General features: G+C 47.2%; 1 protein-coding gene across 1 annotated transcript in view; it reads right to left on the bottom strand.

Moving 5' to 3' along the window:
* Window positions 1-21887, bottom strand: part of LOC142310005 (proton channel OTOP2-like) — a 109437-nt gene extending 87550 nt beyond the window's left edge. Inside the window, exon 1 of the mRNA XM_075347482.1 lies at window positions 21521-21887. Coding sequence (XP_075203597.1) covers window positions 21521-21887 — 367 coding nt within the window. The remainder of the gene's footprint in view (window positions 1-21520) is intronic.
* Between the last annotated feature and the right edge of the window lie 1032 nt (window positions 21888-22919).

Below are 22919 nucleotides of genomic sequence, written 5' to 3'. Positions count from 1 at the left end.
AGCCTTTATACCGGCCGGCGCGCTGTGCTCTGCTCACAGCTATCCAGACAGTCAGTGCAGGGAGAGTGTCGCTGATTCAGGGAAAGCTTTGCGGCCCTTTATAGCTTTTTCAGTTGCAGGGCTGCAAACAGTGTGACCAAAAGTCCTTCTCAGGACTATTCTAGTTGTATACAGGCAGGCAGGGTATAGCCAGGACGGAGTACAGTAGCAGAGTCCTTCTCAGGACTATTGTTGCTATATACAGGCAGGGTATAGCCAGGTCGGAATACAGGCTAGTGACCAGAAGAGTCCTTGTCAGGACTATTGTAGCAGTATACAGGCAGGCAGGCAGGCAGGCAGGGTATATAGCCATTCCTAGTGGTGACCGTATACCAGCCTTCATCATATCTGGGGCTGGTGTACACAGTCTAAAACAGTCCAGATAGTGTCAGACTTCTCAGTAATTGTCGCTCCTAAAAACCAGTTAGGTTCTTATTGCGTCCGTGCTTGCATTTAAAAACAGCACGTGTGTGTCTGTCGGTGGCAGCGTACAGGTGCGCGTTTTGCACAAACTATTATATAACGCACAAGTCTAGTGTATAATACACGTCAGTCAGCAGTGTCTGATAGTGTCAGACTTCTCAGTAATTGTCGCTCCTAAAAACCAGTTAGGTTCTTATTGCGTCCGTGCTTGCATTTAAAAACAGCACGTGTGTGTCTGTCGGTGGCAGCGTACAGGTGCGCGTTTTGCACAAACTATTATATAACGCACAAGTCTAGTGTATAATACACGTCAGTCAGCAGTGTCTGATAGTGTCAGACTTCTCAGTAATTGTCGCTCCTAAAAACCAGTTAGGTTCTTATTGCGTCCGTGCTTGCATTTAAAAACAGCACGTGTGTGGCAGTCGGTGGCAGCGTACAGGTGCGCGTTTTGCACAAACTATTATATAACGCACAAGTCTAGTGTATAATACACGTCAGTCAGCAGTGTCTGATAGTGTCAGACTTCTCAGTAATTGTCGCTCCTAAAAACCAGTTAGGTTCTTATTGCGTCCGTGCTTGCATTTAAAAACAGCACGTGTGTGCCTGTCGGTGGCAGGGTACAGGTGCGCGTTTTGCACAAACTATTATATAACGCACAAGTCTAGTGTATAATACACATCAGTCAGCAGTGTCTGATAGTGTCAGACTTCTCAGTAATTGTCGCTCCTAAAAACCAGTTAGGTTCTTATTGCGTCCGTGCTTGCATTTAAAAACAGCACGTGTGTGTCTGTCGGTGGCAGCGTACAGGTGCGCGTTTTGCACAAACTATTATATAACGCACAAGTCTAGTGTATAATACACGTCAGTCAGCAGTGTCTGATAGTGTCAGACTTCTCAGTAATTGTCGCTCCTAAAAACCAGTTAGGTTCTTATTGCGTCCGTGCTTGCATTTAAAAACAGCACGTGTGTGGCAGTCGGTGGCAGCGTCAGGCTCCATATTGTCCCTGGATAGAGACGTGCATGATGGCCTGTAAACATGAAGTGCCCATTGTAAGGAAGTGGGTCTATTGTAGTATAGCCCTTAGGCAGGGCAGCCAAAAATTTGGAGGCTCCACATTGTCCCTGGATAGAGATGTGCATGAGGGCCTCAAAACATTGTTCCCATTGCAAAGGAGCGGGTCTCCTGTCGTTGTAATGCCCATTCAGAAAGAATGGGCGAAAAAATTTACCACTGGGGGTATACCTGAAACAACGGCTTAACTATTGTAACGGTCACCATGATGGCGCATGAGGAGAAGGAGGAGCAGTCCAGCGATTAGCCAAAGTCCAGAAGTGTGTTACCATGGGTGAGTGGAGGTACATGGCAAATTCCCGTTACAAACTTTAAATTCCGCTGTCATTTGTTGTTGGTGTGTGTGGTGAAGTCTGGCCAAATCCAACCCTTGTTCATCTTGATCAGAGTCAGCCTGTCAGCATTTACAGTTGACAGGCGGGTGCGTTTATCTGTAATGATTCCACCTGCGGCACTAAAAACACGCTCTGACAAAACGCTAGCGGCAGGGCAGGCCAGGACTTCCAAGGCGTAGAGAGCCAATTCATGCCACGTGTCCAGCTTGGATACACATTAATTGTAAGGCACAGAGGAATGTCGGAGTACAGTTGTTTGATCTGCAAGGTACTCCTTGAGCATCTGGCCAAACTTAGGATTTCTTGTGGCACTACCCCTCACCTCAGGGGCTGTGGTATGTGAGGGGCTGAGAAAACTGTCCCACATCTTAAAGACTATTCCCCTACCTCTGGCGGATTGGACTTGTGCCCCTCTCGGCTGTACGCCTTGGTTGTCCACTGATTCCTGACCTATGCCGCTAGCGTTTTGTGAGGGGAATGCTTTGCCTACTTCCGTGACTATCGCCTTCTGGAACTGCTGCATTTTGCCTGACCTCTCCGCCTCGGGAATAAGAGACATAAAGTTCTCCTTTTAGCGTGGGTCTAACAGTGTTACCAACCAGTAATGATTGTCGGCCAAGATGTTCTTAACGCGAGGGTCACGAGACAGGCAGCTTACCATAAAGTCAGCCATGTGTGCCAGACTCTTAACAGCCATCACTTCAGTATCCTGACCAACACGATGACTGAACATGCTGTCCTCCTTCTCCTCCACCTCATCATCTACCCTGTCCTCTGGCCAGCCACGCTGAACCGAGGATATGACTGCATGTCATATCCTCAATTTGGCCAGAGAGTTGCTCCATGTCTTCATCCTCCTCCTCGTCATAGTCCTCCACTGCACGTTGTGATGAGACGAGGCTGGGCTGTGTGTTATCATCACCCACACCCACTACTGTTTCTTGCTCAAACTCATCGCGCTCCGCCTGCAATGCATCATGGTTGTTTTTTGAGCAGAGACCATTTTAGAAGGCAGAGAAGCGGTATGGTGACGCTAATAATGTCGTCATCGCCGCTCACCATCTTGGTGGAGTCCTCAAAGTTTTGGCGGATGGTGCATAGGTCGGACATCCATCTCCACTCCTCAGGTGTTATGTGTGGAGTTTGACCCATTTCCCGACGGCTTAGGTGATGCAGGTACTCAACAACTGCCCTCTTCTGCTCACATATCCTGACCAACTTGTGCAGAGTTGAATTCCAACGCGTGGGGACATCACACACCAGTCTGTGTGCCGGAAGATGCAAACGGCGTCTTAAGCCGGCAAGGCCGGCTGAAGCAGTAGGTGACTTTCGAAAATGTGCAGACAGGCGGCGAACTTTTACCAGCAGATCAGACAGCTCTGAGTATGACTTTAGAAACCGCTGAACCACGAGGTTGAGCACATGGGCCACGCATGGAACATGTGTCAGCTGGCCTCGCCTCAAAGCCGCCACCAGGTTCCGGCCATTGTCACACACGACCTTTCCTGGCTTTAGGTTCAGAGTTGTGAGCCAGTGATCTGCCTGCTGTTTCAGAGCTGTCCACACCTCTTCTGCATTGTGGGGTTTGTCACCTATGCAGATTAGCTTCAGCACTGCCTGTTGCCGCTTCGCCGAGGCAGTGCTGCAGTGCTTCTGTGTCGCCCTGGACAAGCCAGGGGCCACAGAGCACAACACTTAAACACCCCACACTCCCTGCAGGCATATCATAGTCAAAACACAAAATCCTTGTTGCCTTCCCCAGGGGCTGTTGTCCACACCAGGGTGTGGAGCCAGGCGGTTGGTCTCCACCCACCGAGGAGGAGGGAAAACACAGGCAGTGAGAGTTAAGCTAAGGAAGTGGAAGGAGGAAAGTAGTAGAGAGGAGAAAAGTGACAGCAAAGAGCCTGAAATTGGTCCGGGTGTGTGGCCCGGACAGGACAGCAAGGTTGGCAGGATGTGGTGACCGTCTGCAGTGGAGGCCGATTGGAGTCTGCCGTAAGGACCGTGGACGGGTGGTGACCCGGCCGTACCGGACCGGTATACAAAGAGAAGCCAGCACCATTGGCAGAGGACTTTCGGATCCCGGCAAGGCTTGGTGTCGCCGTGAATTTGCCAAATCCGTTAGTGAAGGGGACCTCAGGGTTTCCAAACAGCCAAGTCCAGATAGAAGGCAACCGTACAACCGTGAAGGGGAGACACCGCCACCGCCAAGGGCAACCGTCTCCCAGGGCCAGCGCCTGTGGGCAAAAGGGGCTCCTCCGGCCCATATCCAGGTCGGGGAGCGGGTTACCGTTGGGAAACCATCACTACCAACACTTAACTTAGGTGCAGGGAGAGACAGTCATCACTAACCTGCAGGGAGGAACAACCGCAGCCGTCCGAGTGACCCGTCCATCCAGCCACTTGTTTTACCGTGAACTGTGTCATCATCATTGGGCTGAGTGAGTACCTCCGTGCCGTGCGGCACAGCGCTGCCCCTGCGACCCTGCACCTCATCAGGCCCCGCAACCCGCCTGTCATCCATCTCTACCCCATCACCAGGCCCCGGGACAACCAACCCCCCTACCCACGGAGGGGAGAAATAACAACAAAGCTGCTCCCTGTCACAGGCTCCCGGGATCCCCGTCCAGAGCAGCGGTGGTGTCCACACAATCACCACAACCGTGGGTGGCGTCACGGACAATATCCCCAAAACCCAAACCACCCCTTTTCACTCACGGGCGAGTAGCGCCGCTCGAGTCCCCGGGATCCGGCCATCGCTCGAGCCAACGAGCAGCAGCAGCCGTAGAGCAGCGTCAGCCGGACCCGAGCAGTGGGAGAGCGCACCGTCCCCTCCTCCGCCCGCGACACTTCCAGATTGGGACTGGTGTGGAGGGTAAAGTGGATCAGGATGCGCAGGAGGAGGAGGAGGATGAGGAGCATGACATTCCGGAGCTGTAGAGTGTGTGTGAAACCCTGACTGAGGTAGGGCCTGCAAAACTTGGTGTGTGAAGAACGTGTTCCGTCCCTCGCTCAGACTGGGTCCCAGCTTGCACAATATTAACCCAGTGTGACGTCAACGAGATGTAGCGGCCTTGCCCACATGCACTTGTCCACGTGTCTGTGGTTAGGTGGACTTTGGCTGAAACAGCGTTGTTCAGGGCACGTGTGATGTTTTGTGACACGTGGTTATGCAATGCGGGGACGGCACACCGGGAGAAATAGTGGCGGCTGTGGACCGAGTAACGTGGGACAGCTGCCACCATCAGGTCGCGGAATGCTTCTGTCTCAACCAGCCTAAAAGGCAACATTTCCAGCGCAAGCAGTCGCGAAATGTTAGCATTTAGAACTGTGGCATGTGGGGTGTTGGCAGTGTATTTGCGCCTGCGTTCAAAGGTTTGCTGAATGGATAACTGAACGCTGCGCTGGGACAAGGACGTGCTTGATGATGGTGTTCTTTCTGCGTAGGCAACTGCAGGTGCAGGAGTGGAGGAGGCTTGTTCGCAGGCAGCATGGACAGGGGATTGGCTCGCATGCACAACCAGCGAAGACGTAGCAGTGACATCAGCAAGCACTGCTCCTCGACTCTGTTGTACTTCCCACAAAGTCGGGTGCTTGGCTGACATGTGCCTGATCATGCTGGTGGTGGTCAGGCTGCTAGTTTTGGTACCCCTGCTGATGCTGGCATGGCAGGTGTTGCAAATGGCCTTTTTAGAATCATCTGGAGCCAACTTAAAAAACTGCCAGTGTCAGAGTTCCGGGTTTTCCAGTTTTCTTTTGAAAGAGCTTGCCCTTTGTTAACATGGAGTTTTCTGTTCTGTTGCCCTACTTCCTGTCCATCTGTTTAAAAGCCGCCCCTAAAGCTTAGTCCAGTGCCTGAGTATACTGCTTCCTGTGTGCTCCTGCCCTGCTGCTTTTGGTTCCTGATTGTTATTCGGATCCTCTTGGAAAACAACCGACACCGACTCTGGACTTCATCTGGTATCATCTAGCTGTGCCCGGACTCCGTTTGCCGTCTTTGGTCGGCACTTCTGCCCGGTTCCTTCCGTTTAATACCACTCTGGACTCACATCACGTACGGACATTTTTGGACTTACCTATTGCCCTTTTGTGTCCCGGCTGCTGCGCATTTAGGGCTTCTGGGGTGATTGCCAGACAGTCCCTGTATAGGGGTTCGCTCTTGGTGGTCTCCCTGGGGGAGTCCGGTGCGCGGTCCCGGGAATTCCCTTTCGCTCCGTCCCTGGAAGGTATTTCCTGTATTTATGTTCTACTGTGTTTTTGTTCCGTTTATGTACATATTTGCTGGTTGCATATTATAAACGTCTTGCACCAAGAACTCGTCTCTGGTTGTCATTGCCCTAACGCAATCGAAATCCTCAATACATACAATAGTATTACAGCCAGACTCGGGAAGACCTAACATTTGTACAGGCACCTTGTGTCGTGTTGTTCCGGGGAACAGTTGCCTGACGTCTGCCTGGGGCCACCACTCTGCTTCTTACTGCCTGTTGGGATGCTACGCCTCCCTCCCCCTGTGCACTGCTGTCCTCGCTCTGCATATCCTCCTGCCAGGTTGGGTCAGTTACTGGATCATCCACCACGTCGCCTTCCTCTTCCGCACCCTGCTCCTCCTCCTGACTTCCTGACAATTGTGTCTCATCATCGTCCACCCCTTGTTGAGACACGTTGCCAACTTCGTGAGAACGTGGCTGCTCAAATATTTGGGCATCTGTACATACAATCTCGTCATGGCCCACTTCAACAGGAGCTGGCGAGAGGCCAGAATTTGTGAATGGAAACGTGAACGAACAGCTCTTCCGAGTGTCCAAGTGTGGGATCAGTAATGTCCGTGGACGTGTACTCGGCCTGGTGGTAGGAAGGAGGATCAGGTTCTGAAATGTGCGGTGCAGTATCACGGCTACTGACACTTGACCGTGTGGAAGACAGAGTGTTTGTGGTGGTGCCAATCTGACTGGAAGCATTATCCGCTATCCAACTAACAACCTGTTGACACTGGTCTTGGTTCAAGAGCGGTGTACTGCTGCGGTCCCCAAGAATTTGGGACAGGACGTGCGAGCGACTAGATGTGGCCCTTTGTTGTGGCGAAATTAGAGCTTGCACACAACCTCGGTCTCTGCCTGCACCACCATCACGTCCACTTCCTTGTTCGTTGACAACGCCCTTGCGCATTTTGCAATGCTGTGCTGATGTGTATTCACTAGACTTGTGCGTTATATCCAAGTTTTTGCAAAACTCACACAAATGCAGCGGAAAGCTGCCACCAACAGGCACACACGTGCGGTTTTTAAATGCAAGCACGGAGGCACTAAGAACCTAACAGGTCTCTATCCAGGGACAACGTGGAGCCTCCCAATTTTTGGCTGCCCTGCCTAAGGGCTATACTACAATAGACCCACTTACTTCCAATGGGCACTTCAGGTTTACAGGCCCTCATGCACGTCTCTATCCAGGGACAACGTGGAGCCTCCCAATTTTTGGCTGCCCTGCCTAAGGGCTATACTACAATAGACCCACTTCCTTACAATGGGCACTTCAGGTTTACAGGCCATCATGCACGTCTCTATCCAGGGACAATGTGGAGCCTCCCAATTTTTGGCTGCCCTTCCTAAGGGCTATACTATAATACACCCACTTCCTGACAATGGGCACTTCAGGTTTACAGGCCCTCATGCACGTCTCTATCCAGGGACAACGTGGAGCCTCCCAATTTTTGGCTGCCCTGCCTAAGGGCTATACTACAATAGACCCACTTACTTCCAATGGGCACTTCAGGTTTACAGGCCCTCATGCACGTCTCTATCCAGGGACAACGTGGAGCCTCCCAATTTTTGGCTGCCCTGCCTAAGGGCTATACTACAATAGACCCACTTCCTTACAATGGGCACTTCAGGTTTACAGGCCATCATGCACGTCTCTATCCAGGGACAACGTGGAGCCTCCCAATTTTTGGCTGCCCTGCCTAAGGGCTATACTACAATAGACCCACTTCCTTACAATGGGCACTTCAGGTTTACAGGCCATCATGCACGTCTCTATCCAGGGACAATGTGGAGCCTCCCAATTTTTGGCTGCCCTGCCTAAGGGCTATACTATAATACACCCACTTCCTGACAATGGGCACTTCAGGTTTACAGGCCATCATGCACGTCTCTATCCAGGGACAATGTGGAGCCTCCCAATTTTTGGCTGCCCTGCCTAAGGGCTATACTACAATAGACCCACTTCCTTACAATGGGCACTTCAGGTTTACAGGCCCTCATGCACGTCTGTATGCAGGTGCATTGGTGAACCTCACAATTTTGGACTGCCCTGGCAAAGGAAAATACTACAAAGACTCACTTCCTCAAAATGGGCCCATTAGACTCAAGAGGCCTTCATGTACGTCTCTTCTCAGGGACATCGGAGTGCCACACAATGTTTTCACGTAAAATCTTTCATGTATTAATCTCAAAAAGTAACATACACCAGCTCTATCTCACTATTGGGTATGTGCCCTTAACATTTCCGCCATGAAAAATCATTTTGGGGTCATTTTGGAAGGTTTTCTGGTGAGTCCGTAAAAATGGCGTAAAACGCGGACAAAATTGTTCACAGCTGTGACTTTTCAGTGATAAATGCTTCAAGGGGTCTTCCCCATGCGGTTGCCATGTCTTTTTAGCACTCTTCTGAGACTTTTGTGACATTTTTAGGGTTTCTCCATGCTGCCGGGGGGTCATTTCACAAAAATACTCGGGTCTCCCATAGGATAACATTGGGCTCGTTGCTCGGGCCGAGTACACGAGTATCTTGGGAGGCTCGGCCCGAGCTTCGAGCACCCGAGCTTTTTAGTACTCGCTCATCACTACTAACCACAGATGTGTGGATGTAAAGGCTTGTGCAAATCTTTCTGTGTCTTCATGTAATGACACACAGACTTAATAATATTGAGATCAAGGCTCTATTTGGGCCATATCATCACTTACAGGACGTTTTATTTTTCTTTACCCTCAAGAAAGTTCCTAATGATATTCGTGTGATTGTTTATTAGCCTGCAGCAGAATAAACTTGGACACAATCAAAAGCCTCCCTGATGGTATTTCACTATGGAGAAATATCTGCCTGTATTCCTCAGTATTAGGCCGATTTCACACGTCAGTGAAAAACACAGACATTCTTCACTGACGTGTAAAACACGCACATGTCCCTCCGTGCGCCGTGATTTACGGCACACGTGGGTTGTCTATGTGCAATCCGGGCTCCGTTCTCCGTAGTCCGTGATTGCACATAGATATTAACTCACCTGCGCCAGCTCCCGCTCTCCATGGTGCTGAACGCTCCCGCGGTGCAGCATCCGGCCGGCGCTGACCTCCGCAGCAGCTGCTTCCGGGTCGGCTGTGTCGTGCATTCATGAATATGCACGACAGTAATGAGCCGGCTCAGAAGCAGCAGGCAGAACAGGCTGCATAGAGCGTCGCTGGAGCCGGGTGAGTAAAAATGTTTTTTATTTTATAAGCACGTTTTTTTCTGGCACGTGTTTCACGGATCACACCACTGCGTGGTCCGTGGGACATCAGTGATGCCAGAAAAAAATGGACATGTCTCCGTTCGGCAATCACGGACATGCGGGTACGCCACACGGAGACACTTTCAGTGACAAATCACTGATGTTTGAGCAGACCCATTGATTTTAATGGGTCTGCGTATGTCAATGATTCTGGTACGTTGAAAAAAAGCACAAACATACCAGAATCACTGACGTGTGAAACAGGCCTTAAGGACAGCATAAATCTTGATCAAATCCCAATTTAATGCTGAAATGCAGCCCCCAATCATAAAGAGCCTTCATCATGCTTCACTGATGCCAACAGACACTCATTAACCCCTTTAAAACCTTTGGCGTACATATACAAGGTCCAAGGTTGTATCTGTCCCTTTAATGCAAGCTTGCGGAAAAATGGAATCGCCTTGTGAGCCCACATTATTCTCCTCACATGTCTGCTGATCTGATCGGCAGACAAATGCAGCTAACAGGCGCAAGTGGATCTCCAGTTAACTGGTTAGATTGCGTTGACAAACTCTGACAGCTCAATCTAACACACGCCAGGAGAGACCGTGTGATTCTCCGCTTCCATTGGCAGCCCGTGACACAATCACGCGGTGCCGATGGGTTGTTATGACGACTGATGACCCCTGTCGCTGTCATGATGTGCTTCCTGACGCATCTCTCTGATCAGCAGAAGCAATTGCAGTGTATGAGCTTCAAATCCCCTAAGTGGACTACTAAAATTAATAAAAAGTAAAGAAAAAAAAGTTTTGTAAAATATGAAAAAATTAAAATAAACCTAAAAGTTCATATCACCCACCTTTTGCACCATTGAAAATAAAACAGGAAAAACAAAACACATATTTGAAATTGCCGCATTAAGAAATGCCCAATCTATCAAAATATAAAATCAATGAATCTGATTGGTAAAAGGCGTATCGAGATTTTTTTGGTTGCCGCAACATTGCATTAAAAAGAAATATTAGATGATCTAAACACCGCATCTGCCCAAAAATGGTATCATTAAGAAAGTCAGCTCAAAAAACAAGCCATCACTGAGCCCCAAATCCCGAAAAATGAGAACGCTACAGGTCTCGGAAAATGGCAACAAAAGAGCAATTTATTTTTATTTATTTTTTTTTACAAACTTCAGAATTTTTTTTCACGACTTAGATAAAAGTAAAAGTATACATGTTTTGAATGTACAAACTCATACTGACCTGGGAAATCATATTACCAGGTCAGTTTTACCATATAGTGAACATGGTAATTAAAAAAACAAAAACAATCAAGGAATTGTGTTTTTTTTGCATTTTCACTGTCTTGGAATTTTTTTCCCGTTTTCCAATAAAATATGTGGTAGAATGAATGGTGTAATTCAAAAGTACTATATATAGTTTGAAGATAAAGAATCCAGCTCAACCAGGAGACCGCTCAGTTCCGTCGGTAATAGAAAGCAAAGGATCCCGCTGCTGCTTCACCGTCAGGTACAAGGTGAAAGAAGAAGAATGTTGAGTGTTTACCAAGTCTAAGGGGTACTTTGCACACTACGACATCGCAAGCCGATGCTTGCGATGCCGAGCGTGATAGTCCCCGCCCCCCGTCGCACATACCATATTGTGTTATAGCTGCCGTAGCGAACATTATCGCTATGGCAGCAACTTCACACGGACTTACCTGCCCTGCTACGTCGCTCTGGCCGGCGAACCGCCTCCTTCCTAAGGGGGCGGGTCGTGCGGCGTCACAGCAACGTCACACGACAGGCGGCCAAAAGGAGGGGAGGGGCGGAGATGAGTGGGACGTAAACATCCCGCCCACCTCCTTCCTTCCGCATAGCCGGCGTGAGCCGCAGGACGCAGGTAGGAGATGTTCCTTGCTTCTGCAGCTTCATACACAGCGATGTGTGCTGCCGCAGGAACGAGGAACAACATCGTAACATCAGTCCTTCCGAAATTATGGAAATGACCGACGCTACACCGATGATACGATTTCGACGCTTTTGCGGTCGTTAATCGTATCAAAAACGATTTACACACTCCGATATCGACAGCGACGCCGGATGTGCGTCACTTTCGATTTGACTCCACTGACATCGTAGCTGCAATGTCGTAGTGTGCAAAGTACCCCTTTTGGCATTACGCTCGAAAAACGTCTGGTGTGAGCCTTACATGTCGTATGGACCTGCTATATTAAAGGAAAAAAAATCTGGAAGTTGGATCATTTCTTCTTGTTTCACTTGTAACTCAAAAGTACAACTCATCCTGTAAAAAACAAGCCCTCATATGGCTATATTGACAAAAAAAGTTATGGCTCTTGGAAGAAAGGGAGGAAAATACAAAAACGAAAAACAGAAAATCTCCGGGTGTTGAAGAGGATAATGTTCCATACCTCAGCCCATTGGCAAACAAACTGCCTTTTTTTTTACAACCAAATATTTGACATTTTGACTCATCAGTCTAGAGCACTTGCTGCCATTTTCTGATCCCAATGCCACTGGTGTGGGGGGCACTTACTCACAGTGTGAGGAGCCTTTATACAGTGTGGGAGCTAATGGGGGGCCTTTGTACACTATGGGAGCTAATGAGGGGGCTGTCATATACTGTGTGGACTACTTTGGGGGCCCTCATGCAGTGTCAGGGGCTACTATTGAAGCCATTATACAATGTGGGGGCTGCTGTGGGGACGATTAATCAGTGTGTTGGCTACTGTGGTGGCCATTATACAGTGTGTGGACCATTCTTTTGGGGGAGCTGTAAGACCATCATACTGTGTATAGGTGAGGTGTAGAGGTATCATACTATGTATAGGAGGAGCCAGGGCCGGCATCAGCACCTGGCACACATGGGCAAATGCTGGGGCCCTGGACAGCTGGGGGTGCCCACTCACCATCTTCAGTCCTGCTGGCCCCAGGCTGAGTTCCGGCGACTGCAGTGTTTGGTCTGGCAGCCGCACTCAGTGCCGCCATCAGGGCATTACAACCATGACTCCTGTAAGGGGCTCTATAAGCAGAAGCCAGAGGGGGGCCCGCTGACAGCCTGGGCTCCTCCCCTTTCATCCCTTAGCTCACCGGGCCCCAGGGGACGGGGCCGCCAGCAGGTCAATGAGGGGGCGCGGGACGCTCACAGAGAGCTGCTCTGCACTGATTTACAATATGTGATCGGTGAAGAGAAAGACAAGAAATGTACTGGACCAGAACGGAGGCTGAGGTGAAGGACCTGTCAGGTCATCTGACTAATCATGTGCCTGATCACATGACCGGTGAACTGGCACGTCCTGTAGCTGCTGCAGCCTCTGTGCAGGTCCCAGTGACTCCTCTCCTGCTCTGCACCGATCAGGAACTGCAAGATGTGGTAATGTATACTGTGTGCATGTAGTCTGTCTGACTCTTTCCTAGTCAGTCTGTCTGTCTCTTTCCCTGTCTGCCTCTCTCATTCCCTGACTGTCTCTGTCTCTCTCATTCCCTGTCTGCCTCTGTCTCTCTCACTTCCTCTCTCTCTGTCTCTCTCATTCCCTGTCTGTCTGTCTCTGTCTGTCTCATTCCCTGTCTCTGTCTCTCTCATTCCCTGTCTCTCTGTCTCTCTCATTCGTTGTCTGTCTCTCTCATTCCCTGTCTGTCTCTGTCTCGATCATTCTCTATCTGTATCTTTCTCTCTCATTCCCTGTCTGCACACGGAGCACAGTGTATGTCCTCCCGCAATGTATGGGCCCTCCACCGTCCTGAGCGGTAGGTTCCACCCCCCTCCCCCCGATGTGTATGGCCCTCCCTCCACCTGAGCTGTATGTTCCACCCCCCTCCCCCACATCTGTATGGGCCCCCCTCCATCTGAGCTGTATGATCCAGTGCCCCAGAGCAGTATGGCTCCATCAGAGTAGTATGCCTCAGACCCCACCAGGGAAGAGCAGTATGCCCCCGGCCCCACCAGAGCAGAGCAGTATGCCCCCATCCCTACCAGAGTACAACAGTATGCCCCCAGCCCTCCTCACCAAATCAGAGCAGTATTCCCCCAGCCCCCCTCATCAGAGCAGCACGGGCGCCCCAAAGCGGTATGGCTCCACCAGAGCAGAACAGAATGCCCCTGGCCCCCCTCACCACAGGAGAGCAGGATGCCTCCTGCCCCCCATATCATAGCAGCATGGGCCCCCAGAGTAGTATGGCTCCACCAGAGCAGATCAGTATGCCCCCAGAAGGTGGGAACAGAGCAGAATGCCTCCGGTCCCCCCCACCAGAGCAGAGCAGTATGTCCTCAGCCCCCTCACCAGAACTGTATGCCCCAAGCCCCCCCACCAGAGCTGTATGGGGCCCTCCACCAGAGCTGTATGAACCCCAATACCAGAGCACAGCAGTATGCCCCCTGCCCCACACATCATAGAAGCATGGATCCCCCAGAACAGTATAGCTCTACTAGAGCAGATCAGTATGCTCCCAGCAGGGGGGAAAAGAGCAGAATGCACCCGGCCCCCTCACCAGAGCAGAGCAGTATGTTCCCAGCCCCCTCACCGGAACTGTATGCCCCAAGCCCCCCCACCAGAGCTGTATGGTTTCCTCCACTAGAGCATTATGAGCCTCAACACCAGAGCCATATGCCCCCTTCCCCAGTGATGTGTAAGCCTTCCCAGTAACATCTGTTCCCCCCCAGTAACATGTATGCCCCAGTGATGTGTATGCCTACCTAGTAATGTGTATGCCCCGCAGTAAAGTGTATTTCCCCGAGTAATGTGTATATGCCCTAGTAACGTGTATGCCCTTTGGTAACATGTATGCCCCTCAGTAATGTGTATGCCTCTCTACAGTAATGTGTATGCCTCCCCAGTATTGTCTATGTTCCAAGCCTCTTCTGTGATGTATATCCTGCAGCTCCAGCCCTTCCTGTGATGTATATACTGTAGCCCCAGCCCCTCCTGTAATGTATATACTGTAGCCCCCAGCCTTCACTGTGATGTACATACTGTAGCCCCCAGCCTCCCCTGTGATGTATTTACTGTAGCCCCTAAGCTCCCCTGTGATGTATATACTGTAGCCCCCAGACTTCCCTGTGATATATATACAGCAGTCTCACTGTTCGCGGCCATGTTTGTTAAAGTGATGTCCTTCACATAGCACAGTCTGCACAGCTCCATGCCCAGGAGGAGCTGGAAGGAGACAAGCGGGGAGGTGAGTGAGGCTGCTGCTGGCTTCTCCATATTAATAATATCTCTAATGTGTCTGTGGTGTGCACGTATGATGTATATATCTATGTATGTCAGTGTATGTGATTGTGTGTATATTTTTGTCTGTTTATATGTATTTTAGGGACTTTGTCTTCAAATATGTATATACAACCCCTGGCAAAAATTATGGACTCACCTGGCTCTGAGGATGTTCATTCAGTTGTTTACTTTCGTTTTAAAAAAGCAGATCACAGACATGGCACAAAACTAAAGTCATTTCAAATGGAAACTTTCTGGCTTTAAGAAACACTAAAAAAAATCATGAAAACATAATGTGCTAGCCAGTAACTGTTACTTTTCAAGACCAAACAGGGATAAAAAATTATGCAATCACTCAATTATGAGGAAAAAAATTATGGAATCACCCTGTAAATTTTCATTTCCCAAAACTAACATCTGCATCAAATAAGATCTGCTCATTAGTCTGCATCTAAAAAGGAGTGATCACATCTTGGAGAGCTGTTGCACCAAGTGGACTGACATGAATCATGGCTCCAACACTAGAGATGTCAATTGAGACAAAGGAGAGGATTTCAAACTCTTAAAAGAGGGTAAATCATCACGCAATGTTGCAAAAGATGTTGGTTGTTCACAGTCAGCTGTGTCTAAAATCTGGCCAAATACAAACAACATGGGAAGGTTGTTAAAGGCAAACATACTGGTAGACCAAGGAAGACATCAAAGCGTCAAGACAGGAAACTTAAAGCAATATGTCTCCAAAACAGGAAATGCACAACAAAAGAAATGAGGAACGAATGGGAGGAAACTGGAGTCAATGTCTGGGACCGAACTGTAAAAAACTGCCTAAAGGAAATGGGATTTACATACAGAAAAGCTAAACAATAAAAAATTACTGCCTGAAGAGAACATGTAAATTTCCACAGTCATTGATGATATGGGGCTGCATGTCAGGTAAAGGCACTGGGGAGATGGCTGTCATTACATCTTGAATAAATGCCAAGTTTACATTAAAATTTTGGACACTTTTCTTATCCCAACAATTGAAATTATGTTTGGGGATGATGAAATCATTTATCAAGATGATAATGCATCCTGCCATAGAGCAAAAACTGTGAAAACATTCCTAGAAAGAAGACACAAGACACAAGAAGATCAATGGCATGGCCTGCAAATAGTGCGGATCTCAATCCAATTGAAATCTTTGGTGGAAATTGAAGAAAATGGTCCATGACAAGGCTCCAACCTGCAAAGCTGATCTGGCAACAGCAATCAGAGAAAGTTGGAGCCAGATTGATGAAGAGCACTGTTTGTTGATCATTAAGTCCATGCCTCAGAGACTGCAAGCGGTTATAAAAGCCAGAGGTGGTGCAACAAAATACTAGTGATGTATTGGAGGGTTCATTTTTTTGTTTGTTTTTCATGATTCCATAATTTTTTTCTCATAATTGATTGATTACTTAATTTTTCCCCCCTTTTTGGTCTTGAAAAGTAACCATTACTGGCTAGAACATTATGTTTTCATGATTTTTATTAGTGTTTCTTAAAGCCAGAAAGTTGCCATTTGAAATTTGTTTGGTGCCATGTGTGTGATCTGCTTTATTTAAACAAAAGTAAACAACTGAATGAACATCTGTGCCCCCCGTAGAAGCAGCCGAGCTGCTCGGATCCGGGTTCTCAGTGGCTCGAGGGTCTCCGGACCCAGGGGTTGTGCGGCCACTCAAATGAAGGGGGTATTTACAAGGGGTTATAGAGTTCGTGATGCCACCTGTGGTGCGCGGTAACTGGGGTGAATACCGCCGTGGCCTTTGGGGAGTACCCGGGGTGATGATGGGGTTCAGCCAGGTGTTGTGACCCTCCACGGGAAGGGGGAATGCCCCGGGATTTGGTGGGAGGATAAGGCCGTGGGATGCAGGGGTCACTCTTGTACTCACTCAGTCCAGTAAGCAGACACCGACAACCGGGTAAACCAAATCATTGGACACCGCTGCCGCTGAGGGGAGCTAGTTCAGGTCTCTTCCCCAATGGTGCTGCCTGGTGATCCGTGACTTGCCTCTTGGCACTAAGCTTACTTCTCTGGTGGTTCCGGTAGTGTGAAACCTGCCGGGTCCCGCTCCCCACTGTGGCTAAGTGTGGGAGCTTGCTCTCAGGGCTCACGTTTGTGATTTTCTGAACCGTTTTGGGTGGAAAGTCCTATCCCCCCTCGTCGCGCTAGTGCCCTGATTTTGGAGCGGTTGGAAACTAATCTTGAAGGCTCCGTTCTCCACGAATAAATTATCGGGTTGCATGCAGCTACTCCCCGACCTAGGGTCCACTTACCCCGTCGTGCCTCGGTCCCGGACCAGTGATGGTGCAAGGCCACCAACTGTCCTGCTCGACAGATCCGAGCCCCTTGCTACGATACCCTGTTACCGGGGGTCCGACTCCTCTAGGCCCAGACCAGCGTCTGCAACCTAGATAGTTTCCTTATGGGAGTCACCGCTTCCGACCTCCTCAGAGCTCCTCACAGCTCGAGGGCTACTCTCTCCACCACCATTCACTAACCAACTGACTACACTCCTCACCTCCCCTCCCTGACCCCCCAGGTGGGCGACTCTATTCCACTCAAGCCGTCCACTGGTGTGTCTATGGACTGTGGTGCAGGTTGCATCTAGAATTTGATTTGCTGATGTAGGCAACACCATTTGGTTAGGGTCCCATAACCAAGAGGGAGGTGGATACTGCATGGGAGGGTAGATTGTGCAATACCCTGTGACGACCTGATAGTCCAGGGGCATCACACATCCTCAGACCCAGGTGAGTCCATAATTTTTGCCAGGGGTTGTATATGTATGCCTTTATGTGTACGTGTCTGTCATATCTGTTTATGTACGTTTCTGTGTGCGCATGTGGCCCACTGAGACTTTTTCGTCCGGGGGCCACAAAAACCTGGAGCTGGCCCTGCTTTACACAAAAGCATTTGTTGGTGAAGACAGCTTCAAGATGTCTCCTGTATGGAGAAACTCGTCTCAGGAATGATTCTGGCCCATTCTTCCATACAAACACTCTTCAAATCCTAAAGATTCCGTAGTCTTCTTCTATGAACTCTGAGTTTTAGTTCCTTCCATAAATTTTCTATTGGATTCAGGTCAGGTGATTGGCTGGGCCATTCTAGAAGCTTTATTTTCTTTTTCTGAAACCAACTGAGATTTTTCTTGGCTGTGTGTTTGAGTACATTGTCTTCCTGAAATGTACACACTCGTTTCATCTTCAGCATCTTCTGTGCTGGCAATATTTCTAGATGGACTTCAGCTAACATTTTAGCCAACCCATTAAAGTGTGCTGGGACATTATTATGAATGCTGTTAACGTCTTGGCCATGCAACTACAGGCCTTGTTCATGGAAGAGGTAGATATCAAGCTGCAGCAGCAGCAAGCAAGTTTACAATTTTTTTTGCCTCATGCAAATTGTACGTTTGCCTCCATCCTGTCTATTCTGGGTGTGGTAGTCAACAAGTTGGCATTGTATTGTCTTTATTCTGTGGAGATTCACAGGCCTGGGCATTTTCACTACCCGAGGATTCCCTGGCATTTTCCTTGATTGAGGTGTTTTTCATCTATGACAACCCAAAGTTGTAGGAAATGAGTGATCCAGCTTTCAGGCATCTTTGAATAAAACCCAGTTTTTAATGAAAAATATTACTAAAAGCAAAGTCCATAATAGGCATTGAAATGTGATACAGCAGGTCCTAGTTGAATTGTGCGACCACGACGGGACGCATTTTGAGCAGGATCTCGTGCTTCTACTGCCGACATTTGGAATGGTCTCCGGGGTGAGCTGGACTTATTCATATTATAGCCCATACAAAGTCACTGTTGCTGAATCCAAGATCTGCAAGCTGGTTCATGGAGGCCATAGAATGAGGACTACTGCTCACATGTTAGACGTTGGACAATAGAGGCCTCTTGGAATGACTCTGCTCTTCAGAGTCAGTTCCATCTGGGGCTTTTGAGTCAGAATAGAGACATGATGGCTTAGAGTCCCTGCCCGCAGTCTCTGGAAGAGACTATGACACTGGCTGTTTGTTTGGATAGACGCCTCAGAGATAGAGACACATTTAAAGGCATTTCAGTGGCATCTTCCTGCCTACCCGTTTACACCGAGGAATCTATGCAGCAACACCAAAGGGGGAACTGAACTTGGAGCATTTGCTCTGTTCTGTTTATATTGTGCTGGTTCTGGTAACATCATGATTCAATGTTTCAAATCTGTTAAAGAATTTCAAAAGGGAAAGAAGAAGAGAATTTTTGTAGTCATGTAGGTACCAAGAGTCTGAGATTTGTCTTTGGTACAGGCCAGAGAGCTGTCCCTGTGTAGAAATGCTATACAAGACCTTTCCCTGAGTAGTAGGGCTATACCACAGCTGTCCCTGGTACTAGGGCTACACGACAGCTGTCCCTGGGTAGTAGGACTATAAGAGAACTGTTCCTATGTAGTAGGGCTATGTGACAGCTGTCACTGGGTAGTAGGAGTATGCAACAGCTGTCCTTAGGTAGTCGGACTATACGACTGATGTTCCTGGGTACTAGGGCTGGGGTAGTAGGGATATGCAAGAGCTGTTCCTAGATAGTAGGGCTATCCAAGAGCTGTCCCTTAGTTGTAGAGCTAAGGGTTCTGTCCCTGTGGGGCTAAGGGCGCTGTATATGGTTTGTAGGGCAAAGGGTGCTGTCATTGAGTTGTAGTGCTATGCAGATGTGCAAGGATTGTAGGGCTTTCCCTGGTGTGTAAAACTTTAGGCATTCATCAACATTGTACACCTGGTAAATCTCACAGCAGGCATACATTTGGCAAGATACACCCCCAAAAAAATCCCATTAGTCATCCTCCAGCATCGCTTCCCCAATAATTTCACCACAGGTGTCCCTCCAGAAACTCACAGCCCCTAAAATCCCATTGAAAGCATCACCCCCAATTACACATATCTCCAATCCCACCACAGGCATCAAAGACCCCCACAATTCCACCACAGACATACCCACAGCATTATATATCCACAAAACCAAAGAGAGACATCCCTATAGCATTGCACCCCCGAAATCCTAACACAAGTATCCCTACAGCATTATAGACACTTAAAATACCACCACAAGCATCCACCTAGCATTGTTCACACCCAAAAACTCACCAGAGACATCCCTTCACATTATAGACTCCAAAAATCCCACCAAAGACAATCCAACACAATGGGCAGCACTTTGAACACATTCTATAAGTGGTCATAAAATTGTAAATAACTAATTAACGAATAAGGTTACATTAAAAACAAGCACACCATTGTTTTTTTTTGGGAAATTCTCAATAAGTCTGATGTGTTACATGACCCTCTTTCCATTGGAAAAAATAAAGTTGAATCCAAAATGGACGACTTCAAAATGGCTGCCATGGTCACCACCCATCTTGAAAAGTTTCCCCCCTCCCATATACTAATGAGCCACAAGCAGGAAGTTGATATCACCAACCATTCCCATTTAAATGTATCCATATAAATGGCCCACCCTGTATATACCGTAGTTATTTCTCCCTAAATAGTTTGTGGTCAAACTCTCTGGGGACATCATTTTTGCCAGATTTTCTGTTTGACTATCTCTTAGTGATACTGTGTGCTACTAAAATGTAGATATTTTTAGTCAAAGATTTTAAAATATTATTCAGTGCAGAATATTGGAAGTATTTAGACTGAAAGAACAAAAATATTCAAGTCTAAATTATAAAAAAAGTATAAAATAAAGTGCTATCACTTTAGTTGATTACACCTAATAACATATAATTGAAAATCATTGCTTTTCTTATGTATTGGTAAATGTTGTTTCACTAAAATGTACAATATATTTGTTCGTATACTCAAAAATGTGTTTAACACTAGAAGTCCCAGAGAGGGATCATGTAACATTTCTACCTTTGGAACCCAGAGACAGGTCGAATGACCTGAAGGATTTACACTCTCTTACAAGACCTTTGTTGAGGTGGATCTACACAATTGCCCCCTGCTGATTCCTCAGGCAATGGCCACATTTACAAATGAAAGGATGCTAATTGGAGCCATCAGAGTTGTCAGTTTGGACTAAGGGTCATTTGACCCTCTTTCGGGACTTCAAGAGGGAGCTCGAAATTTCTGGGACTTCTAGTGTTAAGAATGTTGCATATATGAAAGAATAAAAAAACACATGAGGTAGTAATAACTTTTTTTGGAATTGAAAAATTAGTAATGTCTATTGTATTTGGTGTAGCTGCTCAAGTATTTTAAAGAGGTTGCCCACCATTTAAACATTGATGGCTTATGCTTTGGAAAGGTCATCAGTGTCTGATCAGCTGCTTCAGCTGTTTTTGATGCCGGCGGAGGCAGCAGGTGGCTGGAAATGCTCAGTTCCAGAATTGCTCCATCTTCTGATAGTGGTCACGTCCGGGTATTGCACATCTGTCTACTATTGATGTGAATAGGAGGCGGATGTGCAGTACCCAGCCGTGGGCACTCTCAGAAGATGGAGCTATTCTGGAACTGAGTATTTTAAGCAGCCTGTTGCTGCCGCCACTACAAAAGAAAACAGCTGAACGGCAGGTGTGCTGAGTATCGGACCCCAGATGATCAGACACTGATGACCTATCCTAAGGATAGGCCATCAGTGTTAAAGCAGTGGACAACCTCTTTAAGCCAGCTGCCCTATATGACCTTTCCAGAACTTCTTTTACTATGTCTTTAGAGAGAAGCTATAGATTCAAACATATAATAAGAATCCTGTCTGATTTTATATGGTAATTTTCTATACCGGTATATAAATATAATTACATTTTCTTTGTGAATTTGGCATCTAGCAGTAATTAGGAATTATTTAAAGAATAAAATATTGTACCTAGATGATTCTACTACATTGATCATCATTATCTTCACATCTATTACATGATTCTCCATTACTCTATGCTCTTACCTCTAAGCCAGATGGGTCCAGCATGGGAGTCCTTTAGGGTTGTGTGACGTTCCTTTCTTGATGTCCAGAGCAGGTAAACCATCATCCAGCAGCCTGTGAGGCCCATAAGGACACACAGCAAAGAGAGTACCTCCCGGTCAACCACTGCCACATCATTGAAAGCTCCACTGCTAACAAGGACAATGGCCAACAGCAGAACATTTAACCCCAGATGTCCAGAGAGCAAACGACCCCCTTTCTTCCATAAAACAGGTGGTTCAACAGCAACCAAGGAATGCTGGCCAATACTGATCTTCTCAAACTTGGTGTCATTTTCTAGGGAAGACTCAGTTGCAGGAGAAATGGTGTCAACACTTATGTCCCCCATAGTCAAGGCCTGGAAAATAAATTAACTAGCTTATTTTCTTTCTTCCAATTTTGTTTGTTTCTCGCTTCTTAGACTTCTTCATTTCTATCACATTTGGAAAACTGAATCTGCATAACTATATGTGCAAACTATGTGATAATAAGAAATGTAATATATATAGCCATGAAGCATATATATCATATATCTCATTTAATTGAGAATTGGAGCACAGATAATAGTCAAGTTGCTTACCTATGACTACCATCCCATGTGTAAAATCCTAAATATAGGATGCTGCAGTTGTGTAGATATCTAGATATATTAAAAAACTGAATAGAAAGTTGATTACAGTAAGTAGAATAGTGATGCATGGCCTTCAAGAGAATAGCATGTGAATTTCAGAGGGTGTATGTAAATAAGTTTCTAGGGAAAGTTAGAGGTCTTTACGTCATTGTTGGGCTAGGATATAGATTATTAGGTTTGGTGTTCAGTTTGTGGCTTATGTGTCATCGGATAGGTTTCACAATCCTAAGGATTTTTCTCACAGAATCGGGCCCCAGGGGGTCACCTGGTACTGTCATCTCCATATATTTATACAGAATTTTCCTGGTTCCAAATCTTAAATTATTTCTATTCACTAAGTTTCAGTACAATCTGTATCTAAAGTGTAAAGCTAATTGTAATGATCTAAACATTAAAATAAACAATATATATAATGAACTAAACAAAATATTATATTGAGTGATAAAGTTAATAAGAACATTTCATTCAACAATTCATTCAAACTTTTCTTACCTGTTGTGTTTCTCAGGAAATACGATTGTTTTGTAATATTCTTTGACTTTAGTTTCCAAAGCAGGAATTGGTTCAGTACTAATGGTGGTCAGTTTCAGAAGAGTTGATGATCGTCTTCGGGATCTTGGTACATACCAAGATTATTTCAGATGGTAGTTCTGAAATCTTCTAGGTCAACGTAGCTATTGTCTTCTTTATTTTGGGTCTTGGATTTTTTTTAATGATTTTAAATTATCTGTTAGAAAACCCTTCTGCCCT

Source organism: Anomaloglossus baeobatrachus, chromosome 5 (genome assembly GCF_048569485.1).
Source record: "Anomaloglossus baeobatrachus isolate aAnoBae1 chromosome 5, aAnoBae1.hap1, whole genome shotgun sequence".
NCBI classification, from domain to species: Eukaryota; Metazoa; Chordata; class Amphibia; order Anura; family Aromobatidae; genus Anomaloglossus; species Anomaloglossus baeobatrachus.
The sequence above is the reverse complement of the archived record's forward strand: the minus strand, read 5'-3'. Positions and strand labels throughout refer to the sequence as shown.